Source organism: Aulonocara stuartgranti, assembly GCF_965226115.1.
Source record: "Aulonocara stuartgranti genome assembly, chromosome: 23".
In the NCBI taxonomy this organism is placed as follows: domain Eukaryota; kingdom Metazoa; phylum Chordata; class Actinopteri; order Cichliformes; family Cichlidae; genus Aulonocara; species Aulonocara stuartgranti.
Window position 1 is genome coordinate 19,960,556 of NC_138958.1, and position 27,840 is coordinate 19,988,395.

Sequence of the window (27,840 nt, forward strand, 5' to 3'; positions counted from 1 at the left end):
ACTTTTTAATTAATTTCTCCTTTCTTTCAGGGCCCAGCCCGTGCCACAGATACCAGCAAAAGCTGAAATCAGAAACTCAAAAGATTTCAGAAAGATCATGGATCCAAAGTAAAGCAGTCCTGTTCAACAAGGAGACATCTTTGTCGTACACTTCACTTGTGTTAGACACACAAGGACAGGCTTCACCATCCAAAATAAAAAAGTCAAAGATCAAAAAAAGCAGGAAGGTTCGCACTAAAAAACTAAAGGCCTACATACCTGAGGACAAACAGGAAACTTCCCCCAGTGAACTGCTGAAAACGTATGAAAGAAAAATCCTTTTGGTAGGAAAACCTGGAACTGGGAAAACGGCTGTGGTCCATCAGATGTTGAAACTATGGTCAGAGAAAGACAACAAGGATCTAGATTACATGTTCTACTTTGATATGAGAGAAACACCCAACATCACAGAGGTCCATAAACTGGAGGATCTTCTCTTCAGTGTGTTCAATGAACCAGATGAAGGCAAAGACAAAGTCTTAGAGGACATAAAGAATAATGCTGACAATGTTACTATCATTTTTGATGGCGTTACAGATATCCCCTCTACTTCTGTGGTGTTTAAGCTCATACAGAAGACTCTTCTACCTGAAGCAAAGATCATCATCACCTGCAGACCAGAGGTGGAGTCAGCAGACTTCCTGTTAGGTTGGGACTGTCTCAGAGTGGAAGTGAAAGGCTTCAGTGAGCAGGGCATCAGAGAATACTTATCCAAGTATCTGAGTGAGGAACACTTCAACAAAGTTTTGTGTAACTTGGAATTATTCTCTCTGTGCCACGTCCCCATGTACGCTCTGATGGTGGTTGCCTGCTTTAGTTTTGAGGGCTCAGAGTTCTCTCCACATCCCTGCACAGTTACAGAAATATACCTCAATATCCTCCATTTCTGCATTCAGAGAAATGTTGGCAAGACATCTGAAAATGAAAGCACTAAATGGGATGCAGTACTGTCTTTATCTGAGGCTGCTTTTTGTGCAACAGAAGGAAAAAATGTGAACCTGAAATCACTGCCCAAATTAGAAAGCTGTGCTTATTTAGCTTTTTTGAGCAGGAGTGTATCTCAAGTCAGCTCAACTGCAAAGAAACCCTTGTGTGCCTTTCTCCACTACACTGTTCAAGAGTTTTTTGCAGCACTGTGGGTCTTGAAGGATCCAGAACGGACCAGAAGTGTTGTCCAACAGTGTCTGACTGACAACATCAAACACATGAAACACTTAGTCCCGTTTTTGTGTGGACTGTTAAATGATAAAAACACTGATTTGCTAGAAAGTCTGATTCCTTCTCAGCAGCTCAGAGAAACATCTGGCTGGTTCTTCAAACACTTGGTGACCACCTTTGTAGATTGTAGTGACACTGAGGACTGTGAAATAGACTTGCTGTTCTTATGTCAGTGTCTCTATGAGTCTCAGTCTGCTGAAGCCTGTGTTTATCTTCTGGATAAACTGGACTACTGTCTTGATCTGAGTGGGGAGACTCTCGATCCTCAGCAATGCTATGCTGTGTCCTATATAATCAGCCAGAGTAAGGAGAGGAAAATACAGCTGAACTTGGAAAAGACAAAAGTATCAAAACAAGGAATAAGACCATTACTAGGATGTCTGAGCAAACTCTCAAGGTAAGTAAGAACATATAGTTTACGTGTTTGTTTAATCTAAATATCTGTAGACTTTTTGACATTTTCTGACTTTTAATCAGTGTTGGTCAAGTTACTTGAAAAAAGTAATCAGTAACTAATAACTGATTTCTTCCCCAAAAAAGTAATCCCGTTACTTTACTGATTACTTCTTTTCAAAAGTAATTAATTACTTAGTTACTTAGTTACTTTTTAAAAACACGATTTACAACCTGAAGAGGTGATAAAGCGATAGATCTTTCAGCCCAATTCTACTTTTTCTACATAATCCATCATACAAAATGTAATCAAATGGAAAAGTCTCTTTTTAAAACTTGTTTTATTAGTTTTAATCTTTTAACTTTATGCATCAAGCAAATATTTAATTATATGCAACATTCTCTGACTGGAAGAAATTAGTTTAACATTTAAACCTATTTTCTGCACATTCCAGCACGTAAAATAATTTTTTTGTTTACACTCACTCTTTCAAATAGATGCAAGTAAAACACAGCAGAAAATAAATAATGTCAAAGACTAGCGGTCCCTGGTGCAGGTGTGCCGCAGCAGTCAGTGGAAGAATCCGCGAGTTTCTCTGTGAGTTTCCCATTACGTCGTAGCGCACTCGGTGCTTGCTTGGAAGTTTAGGGGGTTTTTTTCGCTGTAAAAAGAAGTTTTCTTCCCACGCACGATGGACGCTAATGTTTTTGTCACTTTTTATGGAATCAAACTTAAAATAAGGTCAGTACTTCCACGCTTTAAACGCTGCACGGTCATACTCTCTCCCGCACTCGATATATTATCCATTGTTGATCTGCACACAGCTGTTGTCACGAACGTCGCACTTGCTTACGTCACTGTCATGAGACTGTAGAAAACCCCTGTGATTTGTGTATATAGACTGTTCCACGGACCCCCTCTAACCACTGCTAAGATGGTACATTCCTCCCATCCTTTGTTTTTTTTTTTTTTTCTTTTATTAGTAATATAAACATACAAACAAAATGCACCATATATTACAGATTCAGAGAATAAACATTTCTTACATATTAGCAACTTTCATATATAGTGAAAATAAAATATAAAGATGGGGTCACATAAATTAACAGATTATTAACTCACTAAATCAAAATCTTCTACAAAGGAAACAAAAAAAGCAGCCTTTTTCTTTTTAACTAAAGTCAAAGATTTAACCAACAGGTTTAGGTCATTTTTCCAGTGAGCCAGTGTTGGTTTAATCTTAAAAAAGCGACATTTATGTATAAAATACTTACACAAGATTAATAACACATTAACACCATAATTAGCTTTCTTTTCTTTCAAAAACACTCCAAACATTATCATATTTAAGGTAAATGGGGTAATTTGAATCCCACTGGAATAAAGCCAGGTATGAAAATCCAACCAAAATATTTGTATAAAATTGCACAAAAAGAATAGATGGTCCAAATCCTCCTCTTCTGTTTCACAAAATACACAATTACCCGTTTCTATTTTGAATCTATCACTAAGGAGTCTATTTGTCGGGTAAATTTTATTCAAGATTTTAAATTGGACTTCTTTCCCTTTAGAAGGGATAGGGAAGGTGATATAATCAGTTCTTATTTTTTCAATTTCTTCCCTTTGGAGATCTTTTAATATGTAATTACGTCTAAGTAAATTTGGAGAATAAAGACTCCTTAATGAAGATCTAAGAAACTTATTGTTGCATTTAACATCACAAAATCGAATACCATCTATATATAATTGCCTTAACTTGGGGGAGATGTCAGAATATATTATATCATTTACAACTATGTTTTTAAGTGACAATGGAATGGATTTTATAACCCGATTAAATTTACTTTTAGAACATTGGATATTAAACTTTTGGCAAAAATCTTGATGTCCTAGAACATGTCCTTCCTCATCTACAAAATGGGCAATTGCCCAAACACCTTTTGATAACCAATCTTGAATAAAAATAGATTTTCTGTTCATCAGTATATATCTATTGTTCCAAATTGGGCTATTATGTGGAGTGAAATTATGTTTAAATAACATTTTCCAATAAAGAAGGACCTGTTTATGGAATTCAGAGAGTTTAGCAGGTAGCTTAGTAATTTCAAAGTCACACTTTAGGAGAAAGTCGATACCCCCTAGTGTGTTAAAGACCTTACTTGGTATAAAAAACCAAATGGAGTGTGGATTATTTAGGAAGGATTTTAACCATTTAAGTTTCAAAACACCATTCATTATGTCAAAATCAATTGCGTTTCCACCGCCTTCAATGTATGGTTTAACCAAATCATCTTTAGATATATAATGGCACTTATTCCTCCAAATAAAATTAAAATTCAAGCTATTAATTGTTTTAATAACTTTATTCGATATTGATAGAGAGTAAGCTGGATATATAAATCTAGATAAACTATCCATTTTGGTTAATAATATTCTTACAAAAATTGTGATGTCTCTTTGTAACCACTTATTTAGGATTGTCTTACATTTGTCAACATTATCTAAAATATTTACTTTTTCTAAGACTTTGTGATCTTTTGAAATTGTGATGCCCAAATATTTTACCTCCTTCTTCACCTTTATATCGTACAGTAATTGTGAATTACACTCCTTTAATGCCAATAATTCACATTTATTTAAATTTAACTTTAAGCCTGAAGCTTTTGAGAATGTAGTGATTATTTGTTTTACCAGGGGAATCTGATGTTCATTTTTTAAGAAAAGAGTAGTGTCATCCGCAAGTTGACTAATTATTAAAGAATTGTCCATAATCTCAATTCCGGCAACGCTGCTGTTTTTAATTAGAATTGCGAGCATCTCCACAACCATTATGAACAACAACGGAGAGCTTCCACACCCTTGCCTAATTCCTCTTTTGACGCTAAATCTTTTACCAGTGCCATAGCCTAATGACACAGAGCTATTTATATCATTATACAGTATATCTATTATCTTCCTAAATTTATCCCCAAATCCAAATCGAGTTAGTGTTTCTAAAATAAAAGGATGTTCTACTGAATCGAAAGCTTTATAAAAGTCCAAGAAAAGAATAAAACTGTCATCACTAATCAGATCATTGTAGTCCAGTAAGTCTAAAACCAATCTGATATTATTATGAATGTTCCTGTCTTTCAAAAACCCTGATTGTGTCTCACTAATTATACTTGAAACCCCTTGTTTGAGCCTTGTTGCAACTGAGCTAGAGAAAATTTTATAATCTATATTTAATAAAGTTATGGGCCTTAAGTTATCCAATTGTCGTTTATCTTTGTTTGGTTTAGGAATTAATGTAATTAATCCTTGTTTCATGCTAGACATCAATTCTCCCTTTTCAATACTGGCCAGTATAGCTTTGAATAAAATTTCCCGTAAGTCTTCCCAAAAAAATTGGAAGAAATTAACTGTAAGCCCATCTGGACCAGGGGATTTATTAAGTGCCATTTTCTTAACAGATGCATCTAACTCTTCAATTCTGAAGTCAGATTCACATAATTCCTTAAATGATTCATCAATTTTAGGGATCAGATTATCTATTTGATCAAAAAAGACATCACAATCTGCTTGGGAGAACTGTGAGGAGTATAAATTGGAATAGAATGTATAAGTTTCATTCTCCAAAATTTTAGGGTCGTCACATTCAATGCCATCAATTAACAGAGAAGATATAAAATTTCTTTTCTGTCTGCTCTTTTCTAAATTAAAAAAATATGAAGAATTTCTTTCCCCCTCCTCAATCCACTTGGCCCGTGAATGCACAAAAGCTCCTTCTGCTTTATTTAGGTAGAGCTGATCTAATTTAGTTTGCAACTCCATAAGTTTACTCCTTTCTTGGGTATTTAGATCATCTTTACTACAGCAATAAGTAATTTCTTGGAATAATTTACATTCATATTCTCTTTGCTTTTGACTTATGTTTTTACTGAATTGAATACTAAATTCTCTAATTTTGAATTTAATGAATTCCCATTTATTGATATATCCTACAATTAGATGATCAGCCATAATATCTTTTATAATTTTTTTGACTATGTTGCAGTAGTCTTCATTTTGTAAAAGTTTGGCATTGAACTTCCAATAAGTTCTTTTATTTGATTGTCTAATTTCCGATTCTAAGCACAGTTCAATAAAGCAATGATCAGATAGAGGTGCATTTGACATTGCAACTTTTACAGTGTGGCTAAGAATGATGTCACTTCCTAGCCAATAGTCTATTCTAGATTTACAAGCTCCATTTGGTTTAAACCAGGAAAAGCTCTTAATTTCTGGATTTCTTACTCTCCAAATATCTGTCAAGTTGTTATTAATCAAAAATTCTATAATTAGGTTATTTTTTTGTGGTCTACCTGTCCTTGAGGGCCATCTATCAGTCCATTCATCAGGAGTCATATTCCAATCACCACCCATTAAAATGTATTCTTTAGGGTATCGACCTTTAAGTTCAAAAATATTTGAAGTTATATCTTCTAACATAATTTTATTCTGACTTTCATTGTTATATCCATAAACGTTGACTAAAATGAAAAACAAACTTTCAACTCTCATTACAGCAATCAACCAATGACCATTCAAGTCAGTTCGTTGTATTACAAGATCCCCAGGAAAGTTATTGAATAAAATTGCTACATCCCCCGACCTCATTGAGCCATGGCTAAACAGGATTTTGCTACCCCATTGGTTTGACCAAAAAGATACATCACTATCAGATGAATGAGTCTCTTGTAGAAAAATACAGTTTGATTTTTTACCTTTGCAGTACAAAAATAAGGCTTTTCTTTTAACAGATTCTCTTAAACCCCTAACATTTAAAGAACCAAAACAAATGTTAACATTCAACATGAACTATAGACAGAATATCACTCACCACGTGAGAAAAAGAAGAAAAAAAAAAGTACTAAATGCTGAGCTCCTCAGACCGCGAACAAGTTTCCACTATTTCAGTTTTTGTCATTTTTAGTTCTAGCTGGGCTGTTGTACTGAACATGTGTCGTGCGTGTGCGTGAATGATAAGTAAGTGCCTTGTATTTGTTTGTTCTATGGTTGTAACTTATCATACACTTGCCTATCTACATTGTGTGATGCCTTTATAGAGTTTTCCAGCGGTTTGTGTAGCCACGAGACACTGTATATTCACGCTGATTTGACCAAAATGGTGCTACCCTTGTGAACTGAGCTGCCCAAAGTAAAGATGGAGTCTATCCCTGTGCAGCAGCCCATTTGTGTCCACCAGGGGGTGGTGTTTAGTCATTTCTGTTCAACCCTTTCTGTATTATTTAGACCAGTTTGGTTGACTTTAATTGTTTGCTAATTGTAATTTCTGTTATTTTACAGAACCACACACACACACATACATATACTCACACGAATTCACTTCTGGAGATGTTTGGATTAAAAGAACCCTAATTATCATTGCTGTGGACCCTCTCTTTCATCATATAAGTCACCTGTGCCTTCTGACCGAGGATAGGAAAATCCTGCTGTAATTTGCCAGTCTATTAAGCACACACATGTCCAATTCAGAGACATTCTCGCAAAAAATCAGGGTTTTAGTAACGCAGTAATGCAGCGTTCCTACAGGAAAGTAACGGTAATCTAATTACCGTTTTTGCAATAGTAATCCCTTACTTTACTCGTTACTTGAAAAAAGTAATCGGATTACAGTAACGCGTTACAAGTAAGTTACAAGTAACACGTTACTGCCCATCTCTGCTTTTAATACTAGAAAACATTCTCTGAGGTAGACAAGCTAAAATCAGTCCTTAATTTTATGAATATAAGCTAAAGGTCACATAAAATCTACTTAAATTAACTTGCTGTCTGAAGGTCTCCATGCTTCTGTTTTTGCCATTGTCATTCTAATGCCTTTAGTATTTTCTTCATTTTTGTCAGAACTTCCAAAGTACAAATACTTTGCATCACTCTCCATATAAAAGACATATGTGTATCTGAGATTTTCATTTAAAATGTAAAATGTAATAAATTCACACATTCATGATGCCTTTTTTAAAACTTAAACCATTAGCAATCATCATAGTGCTACCACCTTGCTTCACACTTGAGCTGATGTTGACAAAACAAAGTGATGGTCAAACTCTTATCTGGTGACGCTGGATGCCCCAAAGCATAATGTCTCAGTGATGTTCTATTAGATTTAGGTCGAACAAGTCAGGGGCCAGTCAATAGTATCAATTTCTTCATCCTCCAGGATCTACCTGCATGCTTTTGCCACATGAAACTGGACATTGTCGTACAGAAGGAGGAGCCCAGGACCCAGGTTCAGGAGTTTCATCCTGATACCTTGTGGTAGTCAGGGTGTAGTTGCCTAGCCTGTAGAGGGTTGTGCAGATCATTTCTGACCCACCACCAAACTGGTCATTCTGAACGAAGTTGCAAACAGCATAATGTTCTCCACAGCTTCTCCAGACCCCTTCATGTTTGTCATATGTGCTCAGGGTGATACTGCTCCCATCTTTGAAAATAACAGGGCACCAGTAGCAGATGGCAATTGGGTCCTTGGTGCCAGGCAGTGAGGCCCACTAGATGATTTCAGGCCCTGAGGTCTATTTCTGATTGTTTGTTTGGTCAGAGACATTCCCTCCAGGGCCCTGGTGGAGGTTATTTATCTAGGGCACTAGCAGTCTCCATCCTGTTTCTCCTTGCAAAAAGGAGCAGATTCCAGTCCTGCAGATGGGTTAAGGACCTTCTAGGGTCCTGTCCAGCTCTCCTAGGTAACTACCTAACTCTTGGAATCTTCTCTGTGAACTTGGGACTCGCCTGGGAGACACAGAAAACCTTTTGGGAATGGCACATATTGATGTGCAATCCTGGAGAGGCTAGACTATCTGTGCAACCTTTGCAGGTTCCAGGTATCTCCTCATGCTACCCGTAGTGACACTGACCCTATCCAAATGCAGAGTTAGTGAAAAGATTGACAGAAAAGATAAGGAGGAGAAAAAAGTAAGTGAGCTCCACTTGTAAAACTATTCCTCTTTTAAAAGTTGTCTCGTTGTTCCCCAAATAATAAAAATTAAACTTAAACAGTTTTTTATAAGATGGTTGCCTAAGATGAGCATAAGAACTTGGGGGAAACTTTGAAGTGATATCAGGATAATAATATTAAGAATAATTTTCTAACCTCTGTGAAAAAATAATCAACTATTGATACATTAAATATGTTAGTGTGCCTAAAAAAAAAAAAAAGAAAAAAAAAGACCAAGGATCATAACACAAGATTGCAGATTTTTAAGTCAGTGGTCAAACTAAGGGTAAGCAAAAATTACAAAGTACAAACTAAAGTTCTGTGCATTAGTCTGTACCCTAGGGGAGTCCAACTTCAGGCCTCAAGGGCCAGTATCCTGCAGGTTTTAGATATCACCCTGGGTCAACACACCTGAATCAAATGATTCATTCATTACCAGGCCTGGAGAACTTAAAGACATGTTGAGGAGGAAATTAGCCATTAAAATCAGCTGTGTTGGATCAAGGGCACATGTAAAACTTGCAGGACACCAGCCCTCGAGGCCTGGATTTGGACACCCCTGCCTGTACATGTTAACAGCACACTTGTGGTGAATCTGAGTTGTCTATGCAGACTCTTGCAGTTGAGTCTTGGTGTTGAGATGTGGAAACTAGAATGAAAAAAGCAAACATTTTAATTCAGTTTAGGCAATAACAAACATACTTACCTATTTTGTGGACTATTATTTTCTTGGCTTTTTTTTGTTTTAAAACAATTTCTTTTAAAACAGTTGTTAACAACCATCAAGAGACTTGATGGTTGTTAACTTCTCATTACTTGTCAATTAATATGAAGCTCTCCAATAAATTTCCAGTTTCCAGTTATCATGGCAGCTTTGGACCATTTGTCTTCTCAGCGAGGTGGAGGTGGATTACATCAGCTTACTTTGCTTTGCTGAGAACCAGCTGCACCTTTCAGTAAACAGTCAGCCACAACTCTATGACCGTGCTGGAAAAGTCCTGCAGAAAAGTGCAGAGAAGGTTAAAGTCTGCCTCCACTGGGATCACAGAAGTTCCGTTGACCAATCTGTCAGCGAGTTTCTCTTACAGTTTTTACCCAACATCCACTCACTCAGGTATACTGCTTATATGCATATTAATCTACTTATGCCCACATCTATATTTCATCTGTCTTTAACTTCGAATGTGTCATTCAGAAATTATTACATTGAATTAAAACTCTGACTTTAAAGATTTTTCTGATCTCTTGATGAATCTCATCAATAGAGCAGCAGAGGGAACAAAACATTGAGCATGATGATGATGGTAGCAGCTCTATAGTGAGCAGCAGATGAAAATTTCAGGCAATAGTCTTCATCACTTTGTGTGTCCACCTGCAGATGTAGAAGATGTGTTAGAGCAGGATGAGTGTTTGTGTTGTAAGAGTGTAAAACAGTGTTCAGCTGCTCTGATGGAAGATGTGTTCATCACTGAATTTTTCCCTGTTATTGTTCCAGTGTTGATACAAAGACATCAGATGAAGACAGAACAAAGTTCTTTGTGAATCTGTTCTGTGCAGCAGCAGAGAGAGAACAGCAGACAGGAGAGAAGATACTGGAGCTGTTATCATCAGTGTGCACATATCAAACATTCCCTTTTGATGATGCATACATGAATGACGATGTGAAGAAATATCAACCAGACTTCCTGTTGGATCTGTGCTCCCATATGAAGGACTATGAGACTAAAACAGGCTTGAGTGTCCTTCCATCATTACAGTCAGTTTTTTCAGCTCCTGCTGTCTGGTCCATAAACCTCTCAGAGAGAAAGACCTCCATCCTCCTGGAAGTGCTGAAACTCCAACCAGAGAAGAAACAAGTGGAGCTGACACAGTACACTCATAAAAAGAGTAAAATTAGGAGTTTCCTGCAGTGTCTGCCTTATATCTCACAGCTCAGGTAAATGAAATTTTCTTCACATGAGTCAAATATCTGTAAGAAAAGATGTGCTGTAAAAGAAGTGATGGAAATATTTGAAGCTCCATAAATTGTAAAGTGGTGATTTTGTCTTGTGCTATTTGTTTGTCATCAGCATCATATTTGTGACTTTATCTACATGGATCATATTGTAAATGTATTCAGACTCTGTCATATTTCAGAGGGAAACGTGCTCAGTACACTACTGTGTTTCACTGACCTGTTCAGCTGTTTGTTGCTGTGAAGTTTCATATTTTCTATAAATCTCAGATGAAACAGGATCTAAAGTAAAGAAGTTTCTCATCAGAAAGGTTGAATTTGATTTAGATTTGATAGGTGAAGAAATGAATTGATTTCATGTTAAATTCAATAAGCTGATGTAAGTTGTGTGAATGAAGGTGAGCATGTGACTGAGCTCATGCAGCAGAGAGGAGAGTGTTGGAGTGCACACATGTTTGATGGAAACTTGCATGTTTGACCTGCAGCAGAATCAAGAAATGATGTGAAGAAGAAGAAGAACGTAGCTCAGTGCTGACAAGTCAGTCCTGTTTAAAGCTGCTCTTAAAACAACAACAACGTGACATCAAGTGTTTAAAGTCAAAGTTCAAACTGTTTGTGGCTTTTTGAAAATGAGAGCAGCTTCAAAATCAAAGCAGCTGTGAACCATCTCTATGCTGCACTGATACAGCCAGAAACCTGAATCAATCATCGCCATGGAAACAACATGAAAGCAAACTCAATGAGTCCTTCAGTGAGTAACTCAGTAAATGAATGAGTTACATGAAGCTGCACTTTATCTCCTGACTTTGTTGAACTTTACTGAGCATGATGATGATGATGGTAGCAGCTCTATAGTGAGTGTGTGGTTGTATTTCTGCACCTTAGATCTAATCATCATTAAATGTTTCCTTCTTATCGTTCCAGTGTTGATGCTTGTTGGTCACACAAAGAAAAAATCAGGTTCTTTGTAAATCTGTTCTGTGCAGCAGCAGAGAGAGAACAGCAGACAGGAGAGAAGATACTGGAGCTGTTATCATCAGTGTGCACATATCAAACATTCCCTTTTGATGATGCATACATGAATGACGATATGAAGAAATATCAATCAGACTTCCTGCTGGATCTGTACTCCCATTTGAAGGACTGTAAGACTAAAACAGGCTTGAGTGTCCTTCCATCATTACAGTCAGTTTTTTCAGCTCCTACAGTCTGGTCCATAAACCTCTCAGAGAGAAAGACCTCCAGCCTCCTGGAAGTGCTGAAACTCCAACCAGAGAAGAAACAAGTGGAGCTGACAAGCTGCTCACATGAAGAGAGTGAAGTGAGGAGTTTCCTGCAGTGTCTGCCTTATATCTCACAGCTCAGGTAAATGAAATCTTCTTCACATGAGTCAAATATCTGTAAGAAAAGATGTGCTGTAAAAGAAGTGATGGAAATATTTGAAGCTCCATAAATTGTAAAGTGATGATTTTGTCTTGTGCTATTTGTTTGTCATCAGCATCATATTTGTGACTTTATCTACATGGATCATATTGTAAATGTATTCAGACTCTGTCATATTTCAGAGGGAAACGTGCTCAGTACACCACTGTGTTTAACTGACTTGTTCAGCTGTTTGTTGCTATGAAGTTTCATATTTTCTATAAATCTCAGATGACTTTTAATGCTGGTGCAAAATGGTGCTTCATGAGCGTCGTGATAGCCAGGAAGGGGGGATAACACAGCTGCAAAACGTTGTTGCAATGCAGTAACATCTGCTCCCTGTGCCTGTGTGGGATGGTTGTCACAATGCAGCGAAATTGGAATGGTGGAATTTGGCACCTCCAGCCCCAACTCATCTCTTTCCTTAACCAGGCTCACCAGATGAGCAGCCTCAGCCCCTCTCCATGCTTTAACCCTTGTATGGTGTTCGGGTCTGTGAGACCCGTTTTCAGTTTTTCTCAAAAGAAAAATTAAACAATTAATTATTTTTTCAACCTGAAATTCATTGGCTTTGGCTTATTTTCTGTGAAGAACATAAATCCGAACTAATTTTCAATGACCTCATACTGTACCTCCCCCCACGCATTTACATTACATACAAGGTGTTCGGGTCCACTGGACCCAGGTCTAATAAAAGTGTTGAAAGTGCAGGTCCTGTGTTCCCACACTCTGTCTTCCTCCTTTCTGGTGCTGCTGATAGTGTTTTCTTCCCCTCCTGCTCCCGCACAAAGTTGCCACATTGTTGAAAATTCAACTATCAACACCGTCTGCTCTTACATTCCCGCACATTTTACCCTCTTTCTTGAGGGATCCAAATTTTATTTTCTCATACCCTGTCCCACCTGCAAATTAGGGGCATAATACTATAAATAAGACTTTGCCAGTGTGGTTCTTTATCACAACTGATCAAGATGGCAAAAGATTATCTGCTGCGAGGGCCATCCAATTGATTTTGGAAGAGAGAGGGGCTTCGGAGGATGATGTTGACAAAGAGGTTTCAGAATATTTCACATTTCTGAAAATTCAGAGTCTGACAGTGACTTTGAAGAAGAGGATGAGGTTGAGCACCATTTAGTAACAAAACGAAGACGAGTACCCCATCAGCAGCCAGCTCCAGGACCAGAACAAGCCCACCAGACAGCAAGTGAAGAAATATGGATGTCAATAACTGGTGAAATTGAATGGTCTTCTTGCCCAATAAATGAGCCACCCTGCAGAGCTGTTACTGTAATAAGCCAGGGCCAACACGGCTGACAGTTACTCATGTGCAGGACATCAAGTCTTCATTTGAGCTTTTCATCCCAGATTCCATCCAGAAAATTATTCTGGATTGCAGTAATCTAGAAGGACGGTGTGTTTTTGGAGAGAGGTGGAAGGGGTTCTTATCCTTGCAGGAGTTTTGAGGTCCAAAGGGGAATCCACAGAATCCTGTGGGATGCAGAAACCGGCAAGAACCTTTCCGTGCATCAATGTCTCTGGAAAACTTCCACAAAATTTCCAGGATTATCCGTTTTGATAACCGAGACGACAGACCAGCTCGACGGCAGAGAGACAAGCTAGCTACCATCAGGACAGTGTGGGATAAGTGTGTGCACCACCTCCCCCTGTTTTACAACCCTGGGCCTAATGTCACCATTGATGAGCAGCTGATGCCATTTAGTTGTGAAACATATTGCTTCACGTGTAAATGTGTTGTCTTTCCATTCACTCCACTTGATTATAACTGATTTATTTTTTATAACATTTTATAAAAGAAAACAAAAAAAAAACGGCGCCGCAGGCAGGCAGTGGCGCCGCAGGCAACGGCGTGGGAGCCGCAGGCAGGCGGTGGCGCCGCAGGCAACGGCGTGGGAGCCGCAGGCAGACGGTGGCTGGACAGGCTCCTCGGTCCCCCTAGTGGAAGCAGCAGGCTGAGGAGGCTCACAGGACCCCTCAGCGGAAGCTGCCGCAGAACCAGTAGGCACGTGGGCCTCTGGCACACATAAGGAAGACTGCTGTTGCGCGGAGCACTGACCCTGCTCAGGGAGCAACAGCCGGGCGCAGTCCTCATCTGGCTTCTTAGCCTCCAGTGTCCAGAGTCCACTGAGGGCTGCAAGTCAGCCTCTGAGGAGGCCCTGGAGCAAGTTACAGTCTGAAAACTAGCCAGCTCATGAGGAAATATGTCAGTATTAGTATGCTTGTCTCTCTGCTTGGGGTGAATGCTAGAAAAACAGTCCAAAATGTGTGGAGTAGGCACAGCCTCCTGAAAAGGGGCAAGCGAAGACTGTGACTGAGCACTTAACTGTGCTACTGACTGCGCTATGGACTGCCGTAAAGGTTGTAATGATGCCAGTGGTGATGGTGGCTGAGAGGCTGACAGAACTGAAAACTGAGCTACTGGTAGCGGAGTTGATTGTGGTGGAGGCGTTGACTGAGCTAATGGCTGCTGAGCAGCTAACTGAACTGATGGCTGAACAGATTGCACTGACAGACGTGCAGCAGGTGAAGTGGGGAAATCACTGGGAGTACTATCCCCTGTCACGAAACACTCAGCCCCAGAGTACAAAGTCCCAAAGTCAGAAATAACACTATCAGTGTCCTGTACACTCACCACAGCCGGGCGCACTGAAGTGCCAAACTCCGGTTTCGGGGTGATGCGCCGGCGGTGCGATTGTTGCTTCCTTGTGGAAGAGGAAGCAGGGGTGCCTGAAAGAAAGGAGGTAGAACGCTTTTGCGGCTGCTCCTGCTGCGGTGTGGAAATGGCCACCGCTCCCGTCAATACCACAGGTGTGAGAGGAAGTGTGGTAGGGTGATGATGGCAAGGGTAGCATTTCTTCTTTAAAAGTGGATTGAGAGATTTGGCCACAAACCTTGGTGAAAAATGCTGCTGGCGCCGAGAACACCAAGCAGCGAGGGTTTCCAGAAGGGCAGCTGAATCTTCCTTCCCAGGACCGCCCATGCCAAATAGTTCATAGTTCAGCCTCGCTCTCAGAGCTGTTATTATGCGTTTTAGTCCATTAATGTCCAGGAAAGTGACAGTGGAGGCAGTGGACAACAAGAAATGATCAAAGAAAACTAGCTCCAGCTGCCTGTTGTAGGGGTCGGCAGTGTGGATTATCCTCCCATAGTAATTCCACAACAGCGTGAGATACTTCCCCACTGACACTAAACGTGAGTCTGCTGGATCCATGCTGGTCACGTCGTACTGTCATGACTGGGGCAGCAGTAGTGTGGAGGTGAGGAGGAGGATCCAAATAGCAGACAGTGGCGGAGGTGCAAGTGAGTTTTATTTACAGTGAACAATAACCAAGGTGTGGGCAGAACCGAACATAAACCTAAAATGGGAAAACTAACACAAAAGGAGGACACGGGGCAAGGAGCAGAGAGACAGTGAAGCACGGAATAATGCTAAATACACAGAAGATTCACAGAGAAACACAGACGACGCGACAAGGAGCACAGGCAGACACGCAGTATAAATACACACACCAGGTAATTAGGAAATGGCAGACAGGAGGGGACACAGCTGGAACTAATGGGCATAATGAGACACAAACTTACAAAGTAAAACAAGAAACTCACAGACTGTTTCACAATACCAACTCGGGGACACGAACAGGACACAGAGGAAGGACACACGTAGGGATGATAGAAACACTAAACACACAACTCAAACCCTAAGAACAAATACAAAACAGCAGAAACTGGAAAATAATAACAATAAACTCAAAACACTGGGTCAAAGACCCAGGACCATGACAATATGACCACCAAGGGTCCTTGCCACTTGGTTAGTAACTTTGAACTTTAAGAAGGGAGTAATACAAGCACTTTGTCTCCCAATGAAAATTGCCTGAGTTTAGCCCCGCCACCCTTGCGTTTTGCATACAGGGAGTGCAGAATTATTAGGCAAATGAGTATTTTGTCCACATCATCCTCTTCATGCATGTTGTCTTACTCCAAGCTGTATAGACTCGAAAGCCTACTACCAATTAAGCATATTAGGTGATGTGCATCTCTGTAATGAGAAGGGGTGTGGTCTAATGACATCAACACCCTATATCAGGTGTGCATAATTATTAGGCAACTTCATTCCCTTTGGCAAAATGGGTCAAAAGAAGGACTTGACAGGCTCAGAAAAGTCAAAAATAGTGAGATATCTCGCAGAGGGATGCAGCAGTCTCAAAATTGCAAAGCTTCTGAAGCGTGATCATCGAACAATCAAGCGTTTCATTCAAAATAGTCAACAGGGTCGCAAGAAGCGGGTGGAAAAACCAAGGCGCAAAATAACTGCTCATGAACTGAGAAATGTCAAGTGTGCAGCTGCCAAGATGCCACTTGAGAACCAGTTTGGCCATATTTCAGAGCTGCAACATCACTGGAGTGCCCAAAAGCACAAGGTGTGCAATACTCAGAGACATGGACAAGGTAAGAAAGGCTGAAAGACGACCACCACTGAACAAGACACACAAGCTGAAACGTCAAGACTGGGCCAAGAAACATCTCAAGACTGGTTTTTCTAAGGTTTTATGGACTGATGAAATGAGAGTGAGTCTTGATGGGCCAGATGGATGGGCCCGTGGCTGGATTGGTAAAGGGCAGAGAGCTCCAGTCCGACTCAGACGCCAGCAAGGTGGAGGTGGAGTACTGGTTTGGGCTGGTATCATCAAAGATGAGCTTGTGGGGCCTTTTCGGGTTGAGGATGGAGTCAAGCTCAACTCCCAGTCCTACTGCCAGTTTCTGGAAGACACCTTCTTCAAGCAGTGGTACAGGAAGAAGTCTGCATCCTTCAAGAAAAACATGATTTTCATGCAGGACAATGCTCCATCACACGCGTCCAAGTACTCCACAGCGTGGCTGGCAAGAAAGGGTATAAAAGAAGAAAAACTAATGACATGGCCACCTTGTTCACCTGATCTGAACCCCATTGAGAACCTGTGGTCCATCATCAAACGTGAGATTTACAAGGAGTGAAAACAGTACACCTCTCTGAACAGTGTCTGGGAGGCTGTGGTTGCTGCTGCACGCAATGTTGATGGTGAACAGATCAAAACACTGACAGAATCCATGGATGGCAGGCTTTTGAGTGTCCTTGCAAAGAAAGGTGGCTATATTGGTCGCTGATTTGTTTTTGTTTTGTTTTTGAATGTCAGAAATGTATATTTGTGAATGTGGAGATGTTATATTGGTTTCACTGGTAAAAATAAATTATTGAAATGGGTATATATTTGTTTTTTAAGTTGCCTAAGAATTATGCACAGTAATAGTCACCTGCACACACAGATATCCCCCTAAAATAGCTAAAACTAAAAACAAACTAAAAACTACTTCCAAAAACATTCAGCTTTGATATTAATGAGTTTTTTGGGTTCATTGAGAACATGGTTGTTGTTCAATAATAAAATTATTCCTCAAAAATACAACTTGCCTAATAATTCTGCACTCCCTGTATGTGTTGAGTCTAGCCCTGCCAAACTAAGGGACTGCTGATGTTCGTGACCCTGGAGCTAATTCTCCTGTGATAATATCTGCAGCTTTGCTTTCAAGTACAGGACATACTGAATCTAATTTTTCGCTGAGTTTGGACCTTCCTCCCAGTTTTCTTTAATCAGGTCCAACATCCCCCATGGCTTTCTGTCGAACAGTAACTCAAAGGGAGAAATTCCTGTGGAGGCCTCGGGAATCTCTTGCACTGCAAACAACAGAGGGTCTAATAAGCAATTGCATTCATTCTCGTCAATGAACTTATGAATCATGGATTTCAAACCCTTATTCAGGCACTCCACCAGCCCATCAGTCTGCGGGTGGTAAATGCTGGCACAAACTGATTTAATATCTAGTAAGCTGTACAGCTTTTTTTAGTGCGCAAGACATGAAAGACATGCTCTGGTCAATCAGTATCTCTTTCAGCATACTGACACGTGAGATGGCCTGAAATTGTACCTGTGCTACTCTCTTTGCAGAAATGGTACTCAATGGCACCGCTTCGGGATATTGTGTTGCATAATCCACCAGAACTAATACAAAGTAATATCTGTGTGTACTTCGGTGAAATGGCCCAATGAGGTCCATGCTAATGTGCTCAAACAGGAACTCCCTGAATGGTCAAAGGAGCTTTTGGAATGGCTGGTTGGTTAACCAGCTCACACTCTAGGCAGGATGCACACCAGCGTCGCACATCCCCTCGGATGCCCTGCCAATCAGAAATCGAGCCATTATTCAATCCAGAGTCTTGTCATATTACATTTGCCCCTCCATGGAGTTATAATGAGTCTCCAATGAGTGACATGAGTAGAGATTTCCATCTCTCCAGATTGCATTTTATTTTATTTAAAAGTGGGATGTGGTTTAATTTAGTTAAATCTGCAAGTTTAGGAGAGATATTAATACCTAAATTTTTAATATTTCCAGATTGCAATGGGAATTAATCAGAAGATCAGTAGATTTTAACCAGTTAATTAAATAATCTGAAACTCTTGAAAAAGAGTTTATTAATGTAATTATCCCAGAGAGATGGGTTTGTGATCCCACACATCACTCGGACCAGACACACTGTTCAGGTTATGTTTTTTCTATTGTGTTTTCGCAGTATTTCTTTTGGTTTGGTGCTAGTCTCCTGTCGATAAGCCAGCTGTCTTGCCGATTCTTCCCCTTTCACCAGTTCCCGGCGTCACTAAAAAGGGAGAGACCTTATTATGCCAACAAGCGGCAGCTGCCCCTTCAGCAGTGTGTCCACCTGCAGATGTAGCAGATGTGTTAGAGCAGGATGAGTGTTTGTGTTGTAAGAGTGTAAAACAGTGTTCAGCTGCTCTGATGGAAGATGTGTTTAACATGGAGCTTCATTATGTACAGGAAGGACAAGATGGAGTCCATCAGTAGTGTTTGTTTGTTTTTATGCAGCTCACATCAAATCATCACTAAATGTTTCCTTCTTATTGTTCCAGTGTTGATTTTGAGGATCCAGATGAAGAAATCAGGTTCTTTGTGAACCTGTTCTGTGCAGCAGCAGAGAGAGAACAGCAGACAGGAGAGAAGATACTGGAGCTGTTATCATCAGTGTGCAGATTTGATACATTCCCTTTTGTTGCCATTGATGATGATTTGGAGAAATATCAGTGTGACTTCCTGCTGGATATGTGCTCCCATATGAAGGACTATGAGACTAAAACAGGCTTGAGTGTCCTTCCATCATTACAGTCAGTTTTTTCAGCTCCTGCAGTCTGGTCCATAAACCTCTCAGAGAGAAAGACCTCCATCCTCCTGGAAGTGCTGAAACTCCAACCAGAGAAGAAACAAGTGGAGCTGACAGGCTGCTCACATGAAGAGAGTGAAGTGAGGAGTTTCCTGCAGTGTCTGCCTTATATCTCACAGCTCAGGTAAATGAAATTTTCTTCACATGAGTCAAATATCTGTAAGAAAAGATGTGCTGTGAAAAGAAGTGATGGAAATATTTGAAGCTCCATAAATTGTAAAGTGGTGATTTTGTCTTGTGCTATTTGTTTGTCATCAGCATCATATTTGTGACTTTATCTACATGGATCATATTGTAAATGTATTCAGACTCTGTCATATTTCAGAGGGAAACGTGCTCAGTACACCACTGTGTTTCACTGACCTGTTCAGCTGTTTGTTGCTGTGAAGTTTCATATTTTCTATAAATCTCAGATGAAACAGGATCTAAAGTAAAGAAGTTTCTCATCAGAAAGGTTGAATTTGATTTAGATTTGATAGGTGAAGAAATGAATTGATTTCATGTTAAATTCAATAAGCTGATGTAAGTTGTGTGAATGAAGGTGAGCATGTGACTGAGCTCATGCAGCAGAGAGGAGAGTGTTGGAGTGCACACATGTTTGATGGAAACTTGCATGTTTGACCTGCAGCAGAATCATGAAATGATGTGAAGAAGAAGAAGAACGTAGCTCAGTGTTGACAAGTCAGTCCTGTTTAAAGCTGCTCTTAAAACAACGACAACGTGACATCAAATGTTTAAAGTCAAAGTTCAAACTGTTTGTGGCTTTTTGAAAATGAGAGCAGCTTCAAAATCAAAGCAGCTGTGAACCATCTCTATGCTGCAGTGATACAGCCAGAAACCTGAATCAATCATCGCCATGGAAACAACATGAAAGCAAACTCAATGAGTCCTTCAGTGAGTAACTCAGTAAATGAACGAGTTACATGAAGCTGCACTTTATCTCCTGACTTTGTTGAACTTTACTGAGCATGATGATGATGATGATGGTAGCAGCTCTATAGTGAGCAGCAGATGAAGATTTCAGACAGCAGAGAGTCTTCATCACTTTGTGTGTCCACCTGCAGATGTAGCAGATGTGTTAGAGCAGGATGAGTGTTTGTGTTGTAAGAGTGTAAAACAGTGTTCAGCTGCTCTGATGGAAGATGTGTTTAACATGGAGCTTCATTATGTACAGGAAGGAAAGATGGAGTCCATCAGTAGTGTGTGGTTGTTTTTATGCAGCTCACATCAAATCATCACTAAATGTTTCCTTCTGATTGTTCCAGTGTTGATTTTGAGGATCCAGATGAAGAAATCAGGTTCTTTGTGAATCTGTTCTGTGCAGCAGCAGAGAGAGAACAGCGGACAGGAGAGAAGATACTGGAGCTGTTATCATCAGTGTGCACATATCAAAATTTCCCTTTTACTAACGCTGACATGGATGATGATCTGAAGAAATATCAGTCTGACTTCCTGCTGGATATGTGCTCCCATATGAAGGACTATGAGACTAAAACAGGCTTGAGTGTCCTTCCATCATTACAGTCAGTTTTCCAGTCAGCTCCTGCAGTCTGGTCCATAAACCTCTCAGAGAGAAAGACCTCCATCCTCCTGGAAGTGCTGAAACTCCAACCAGAGAAGAAACAAGTGAAGCTGACAGGCTGCTCACATGAAGAGAGTGAAGTGAGGAGTTTCCTGCAGTGTCTGCCTTATATCTCACAGCTCAGGTAAATGAAATTTTCTTCACATGAGTCAAATATCTGTAAGAAAAGATGTGCTGTGAAAAGAAGTGATGGAAATATTTGAAGCTCCATAAATGGTAAAGTGATGATTTTGTCTTGTGCTATTTGTTTGTCATCAGCATCATATTTGTGACTTTATCTACATGGATCATATTGTAAATGTATTCAGACTCTGTCATATTTCAGAGGGAAACGTGCTCAGTACACCACTGTGTTTCACTGACTTGTTCAGCTGTTTGTTGCTATGAAGTTTCATATTTTCTATAAATCTCAGATGAATTTTAATGCTGAAACAGGACAACAGTTTATAAAATAAACAAGGTTAGATTTGATTTAGATTTGATGAGTGTAGAATGAATTGATTTAGATGTTAAATTCAAGAAAGTGATGTAAAGAAGAAAGTGAAGAGAGGAGTTTACTAAAGTTTCTGCCTTAATTGTCTGAGCTCAGGTGAAAAAGGTGGTGCATAGGTAATTTTGTTTACACTTTCTGTTACAGCTCGGTAATAATGGGGTAATCGTAGGGTAATAAGGCAAACAGAAGAACATTATGATGTGGTAATTATTATACATGTACTAAATTAATGATCACTTGATATTTAAGTAATATCATAATAGCAACAATGGTTATAGTTGAGCAATATTATGTTGAAATTTATGTAATTGAATGATAGGAGCAGGCAGCACGGTGGCACGGTGGTTAGCACTGTTGCCGCACAGCAAGAAGGTCCTGAGTTCAATTCCACCATCAGGTCGGGGTCTTTCTGTGTGGAGTTTGCATGTTCTCCCCGTGTTTGCGTGGGTTCCCTCCGGGTACTCCGGCTTCCTCCCACCGTCCAAAGACATGCAACTTGTGGGGATAGGTTAATTGGAAAATCCAAATTGCCATTAGGTGTGAATGTGCGAGTGAATGTGAGTGCGAATGGTTGTCTGTCCCTGTGTGTTGGCCCTGCGACAGACTGGCGACCTGTCCAGGGTGTACCCCGCCTCTTGCCCTATGACAGCTGGGATAGCGCCCCCCGCGACCCTGAAAAGGATAAGCGGAAGTGAATGGATGGATGGATGGAATGATAGGAGCCAAAAAACTGTGAGTAATAATCTGGAAATATAGCTGTGTAATAAAGTGGTAATAGTAGTGTGACAAGGCAGAAACAAGAGTCCCTATATATAATAATAAGAAGAAGACTGCCAAGTACTCCAAGTAATTGATTCATCTATCCCATGTGGTTATGGTTTGTAATGCTGACAAAAATCCACCTGATGGCACTCTGGATGTAAATGGTTGGTTTGTTTTCTGCTCTAACAACCAGAAAGTCAGAAACCAAAAGAAAAATTTTAGTTGCAAAGTTTTGGATTAAACTTTGGTTCCTAGCAATAGTAATAATAGTAATAATTTTGACATATGATAGTGTTAGAGGACTTAGTGAACAGAAGTATTTAACTTGACAGAAAAAAAAAGAACTTAAATGTTTAAAATTTCTTCAGAAAGTTCTCAACCAAATGGTTGAGTTTTCACTTTATTTTGCTAATTCAAACATTAACGTAAATGTTATTAAAATTAATTATTTGCCATAGAATCAATCTACTGGACCCATTTCCTTATCCATTGCTGTTAATTAATCACATTAAGTGTTAGCACAGCAAGAATATGCTGAAAGAATTTCCTCAATAAATTCCTTAATAAATACTCATTTATTTATAAATTTTTAACTTTCTGAGTCAACATTAGTAAATATTTAAAATTAAAAAGTAAACCTGGAAATCATAATTATCAATTATGATAATAAAATAATAATAATAATTCCCTTTTAATTAAATGGCACTAGCTTGTAAATGAATATTGGAAATTGTCAAAATTATAATTAAATGTTTCACAATTACTAGACGGACACTAAACAAGTCTATGGCTCAAGACCATGTGCTCCTGTGACTGATTCATGAGCAATGTTCCCTCTAAGCTGCGCACGTGCGCAATCGTGCACCACTGGCATGGTCTCCGCGCACAGAAAATCTGCATTGCGAACAAAAAAAATCGAATCTCAATTGAAATCAAAGTAAATACGTTTACAATTCATTCTGTCTTGCAGTGTGAGTCAGTAAGTGACTGGTGACTGGCTGCTCCAGCCAATAATGCGATTCACATTCGTATATACGCAGCTAATCAACGTCGTTGACAGGCTATGACAGCGTCCTTATGTGCCAACACCAGTGTTTTAGCTAGTAAAGTGGCGTGGCTGATGTGGAGTTAAACCATGTTAGTGACAACGTGTACAACTACTGGAGATGTGAGCAGGACAGATGGAACAATTGACGGAAAAAGTGTGGACTTTATACCAGTTTTTAAATTGTGTTGATAGGCCACGTAAAACCAGAGTTATGATAAAAATATCTGCAATGTTTGGTTTTCTTCCTGAATACTATCTTTGTTTATATTTACTGAAGAAACGGTAAAAACACGTTTTATAAGGAAAGCGCTCAAAAGCACTCTCCGCCTGTGAGCAAAAACAAATCCAAAAAAACCCCCACCCTTTCCTGTTGGTGGAAAAATGTACCATGTCCACCAGTAAAAAATAATATGGCAACATGGCATTTAGTTGTTTAGGAAGGGGGGAAGTTTTAGGAGTGACGCCGGTTTTGAGATGTGAGAGATTTGCAACATTTAGCGCAAATCTTGTGTAGTTAGTGTGTAGTGTAGTCAATAGTTTCGTTGTGTGTGTCAGAGCAATGAGGCGACTGCTGAATGTTACAGGAGTGATACATCTCCTGTTGTCAGGCCTGCAGGTATCAGGCTGTTGTTCTCCTTTATCTCATAGTGGACAGAAATTATTTTGATGCAGAACAGCTGATTGTTCTGTAAATAGTTTGAAATGTTTATTTAAAAAAAAAAGCCTTGGCTGCATTTTTAGGTAAACAGCTGCAGAAAACGTTGTTGTTTGCAAAACTCAGTTTTTTGATGAAGTAACTATATAATTAATTGCCCAACATTGGTCATTATATACTGTATTTTGCAGACAGAGTTACAGGACTACCTCCCAGACCACAGACTCATACTCATAATACAAATCAGAGCTTTATAAAAGAAAAGAAAGTTGTATTTTCAAAATTAGAGTTCAAGTTATTTTTACTTCCAAAAGTGTTAACATACTACACAGGTCATGAACAAGATTTTTTTTTTAATTTTCATTTTAAGTGGGCTAAAACAGTTAATTAAAAGTAGTCTAACATAAATGTAAATGCTGTAATTTGATTATTTTAATAAACCATGTTACTTGCATGGATTCGATGCTGGCGTGACCACAGTGCACATGTCTAATTGCCTAACAAGCTCATCACTGGACCCACTTCAGTTTGCCTACCAGCCTGGCATTGGAGCGGATGATGCCGTCATTCACCTCCTACATCGTTCCCTCGCTCACCTGGAGACCGCTGGAAGCACTGTGAGAATCATGTTCTTTGATTTCTCCAGTGCCTTCAACACCATTCTTCCCTCGGTTCTGAAGGACAAGCTGGAGAACTCTGGAGTGGACCATCACCTCACTACCTGGATGTTGGACTACCTCACCGACCGACCACAGTATGTGAGGACTCAGGGCTGTGTGTCGGACAGGGTCGTCTGCAGTACGGGGGCCCCACAGGGAACGGTTCTGGTTCCGTTCCTCTTCACCATCTACACTGCAGACTTCTCCCACAATTCCACCCAGTGCTTCCTGCAGAAGTTCTCTGATGACTCTGCAATAGTCGGCCTCATCACTGATGGGGACGACAAGGAGTACAGAGGTCTGACCCAAGACTTTGTGGACTGGTGCCAGCTGAACTACCTCCAGATCAATGCCAGTAAAACCAAGGAGCTGGTGGTATACTTCCGCAGGCACAAGCATTCTCCACTGCAACCACTGAACATCCAGGGTATGGACATTGAGGCTGTGGACAGCTACAGGCAGAGGTGGGACCAAGTCATTGTTTTGCAAGTCTCAAGTAAGTCTCAAGTCTTTATCCTCAAGTCTCAAGTCAAGTCTCAAGTAATGTCAGGCAAGTCAGAGTCGAGTCTCAAGTCACTGGTGTAAAAGTCCGAGTCAAGTCACAAGTCTGAAACTTTGAATTTCAAGTCCTTTCGAGTCTTTAAAAAAACAAACGAAAAAATAATGTTGCAGTTATGCTAAATGTAAATATTAGACCATGTAATTTTAAAATCTGTGTTTTTCTCAACACATGACAAAATAGTGAACTTAGAAAATATACACAAATTGTGAAATTGCACCTCTTTAAAATGCAGCTCAATTAAACCTAGCTCCAAGAATAATTTTCACCGACGGTTCTGAGATAAGCTGCATGTTATTCTTGGATGCGGTTGTAGGACCAGCTTTAAAATCGCATGACAAAAATATCATACACATTAAAAAAACTGTATCACCAACGTAGCCTGGACAACATTTGCTAGTTAGATGAAGTCAGCTATCTCATCTTAGCATATTTATATGCATATTTATAATTATACGGTTCTTGGAGTGAGTGCATACACTCATGAAGTTTAGTAACTTCAGGTCACTGCAACAAGCCCAGGTACAGTTTACCGACGGATGGGTACAGGACCTTGAAATGCACCGTGTAGAACGAAAGACCATCGTACGTATCATAAGTTTACCAGTCTCACAAATTGTTGTCATAAATACACATTCCTTAACCGTTTATTAATAGGACCTTTGAGCTCAACGGTAATTAATCAGTAGTGGAAATAATTTCTGGTAGCATCACAGAAATGTAGCAGTGACAATAAGACTGTATGCTGTAATCGTACTGGGCAATTAGTGATACAAAAAACCTGTTTTATCCTGTGAATAAAAGTATATGTTCTTGTCAATGTACCATAATAACAGAAGCGAAACGCAATATTGTGTCAGGACAATTCACTATTTATGCACAATAAACAAAGGAGCATAGCGCGACAATTTCTGTTCAGCGCCAAACTTGCTTGTAACCTATATCACCAATTATGTTAAGAAAAATGACGCATTAACTACAACAGCAGACTGACCTTTGTGTAAATGCTTGGAGCAGACTAACCTGTGAGCTGGAGTGTTCTGGGACGTTATATTTGATCTTTGAATGGCTGCAATCCAGGCCACCCGTTACTTCGGAAACATGGCTCGAACAATTTCTCTTCCACGACGTAATCCGATAACAACCGATCTCTTTACCCGTCGGCTTCCCGTGGCTGTCATGCGACCGGCTATTGCAGTTAATAATACAACAGCTTCTTGACATTTTTGTGTTTCTTTTTATCGCTGTGTGACTGATTTTAATTGAAAGCCTGCGTGCGCTAGTACCGCTTGCCACGAGTTCCCAGAATCCTTTGCGGTTCTACCCGTGAATGACGTCACATTTTCAATCTCTATATAATATGCATGTTAAATTTTATATTTGGGGTAAAATATCAAGTCTTTTCAAGTAAACCGGTTCAAGTCCAATTCAAGTCCCAAGTCATTGGTGTAAAAGTCCAAGTCAAGTCACAAGTCTTAGAACATTTTTTCAAGTCAAGTCTAAAGTCATAAAATTAATGACTCGAGTCTGACTCGAGTCCAAGTCATGTGACTCGAGTCCACACCTCTGGCTACAGGTACCTTGGTGTTCATCTGAACAACAGACTGGACTGGACTCATAACTCAGACGCCCTCTACAGGAAAGGGCAGAGCAAGTTGTACCTGCTGCGGAGACTCAGGTCGTTTGGGGTGGAGGGCCCACTCCTGAAGACCTTCTATGACTCTGTGGTGGCTTCTGCTATCTTTTATGGTGTGGTCTGCTGGGGCGGCAGCATCTCTGCTGGGGACAGGAAGAGACTGAACAGGGTGATCCGAAGGGCCAGCTCTGTTCTAGGATGCCCTCTGGACCCAGTGGAGGTGGTGAGTGACAGGAGAATGGCGGCTAAGCTGTCATCCCTGTTGGACAACGTCTCCCACCCCATGCAGCAGACTGTGACAGCACTGAGCAGCTCCTTCAGTGGGAGACTGCGGCACCCACGGTGTGGGACGGAGAGATTTCGCAGGTCTTTCCTCCCCACTGCTGTCAGACTCCACAACAACTTTAACTGAACAAACACACACATCCACACATGTGCAATAACACTAAGTGCAATAATCTTTTCTGGCATCGTTGTATTTTTACTCAGTTGTATATAGCATTCGTATTCTATTTTTATCTTATTGTATATTTTTATTCTATTTTATTCTACTGTATATAGTATATTATTTTATTCTATTCTGTACAGTTGTGTACTGTATTTATTCTTATTGTATTCTAATTTTTGCGTCATAACTTTTGCACTGTCCACTTCCTGCTGTGACAAAACAAATTTCCCACGTGTGGGACTAATAAAGGTTATCTTATCTTATCTTAATGTTGCTTACAGTGGTCCAAGGGACCACTAAGGGAATTTGTGTGTTTGCTCAGACATTGTTCATGAGCGGTGTCTTCTGATACCATACACATACAAGCACAGTGTTTCTGAGTTCATGGCCTCATAGAAAAGCGCAAGGGCTGGGGCTCTCCGCCTATAGTTCAGTTTCAGTTTATATTGCCAACAAACAAGATAAGTGGGGCTTTAAATTGTTCTGTCGAGCAAGTTAATTTGGTATCATCCACGACTTGCTGCTATATCAAGGGGAATCCATGATCTTTAATGTTACCTTCAGTGAAGAGAAAAAGATGCTCCCACCCTCCCTGATTTCTTTTGTCACAACTTCTTCACAAGTTTCAGCTTGGTCCAGATCTTGCACTAGCATTTAATCAGAGGGACAAATATGAGTATTTTTGTTCTGAATCACTTTTTAAA

The 27,840-nt window shown here is 39.9% G+C and overlaps 1 protein-coding gene across 8 annotated transcripts in view; it reads left to right on the plus strand.

Moving 5' to 3' along the window:
* LOC309700840 (uncharacterized protein) overlaps positions 1 to 27,840 on the plus strand; it is a 61,126-nt gene that overhangs the window by 9,991 nt on the left and 23,295 nt on the right. For 6 of the 8 annotated variants that reach the window (XR_014274781.1, XM_082524667.1, XM_082524670.1 and 3 more), the window contains 6 exons: positions 31 to 1,654; positions 9,481 to 9,741; positions 10,123 to 10,563; positions 11,506 to 11,946; positions 18,987 to 19,418; positions 20,560 to 21,000. Coding sequence is in view for 7 of the 8 variants with exons in the window: in XM_082524667.1 (XP_082380793.1) it covers positions 31 to 1,654; positions 9,481 to 9,741; positions 10,123 to 10,563; positions 11,506 to 11,946; positions 18,987 to 19,418; positions 20,560 to 21,000 (3,640 nt within the window). In the remaining variant the exon portion in view is untranslated. The remainder of the gene's footprint in view (positions 1 to 30; positions 1,655 to 9,480; positions 9,742 to 10,122; positions 10,564 to 11,505; positions 11,947 to 18,986; positions 19,419 to 20,559; positions 21,001 to 27,840) is intronic. The other 2 variants (XM_082524672.1, XM_082524671.1) reach the window with 2 other exon arrangements.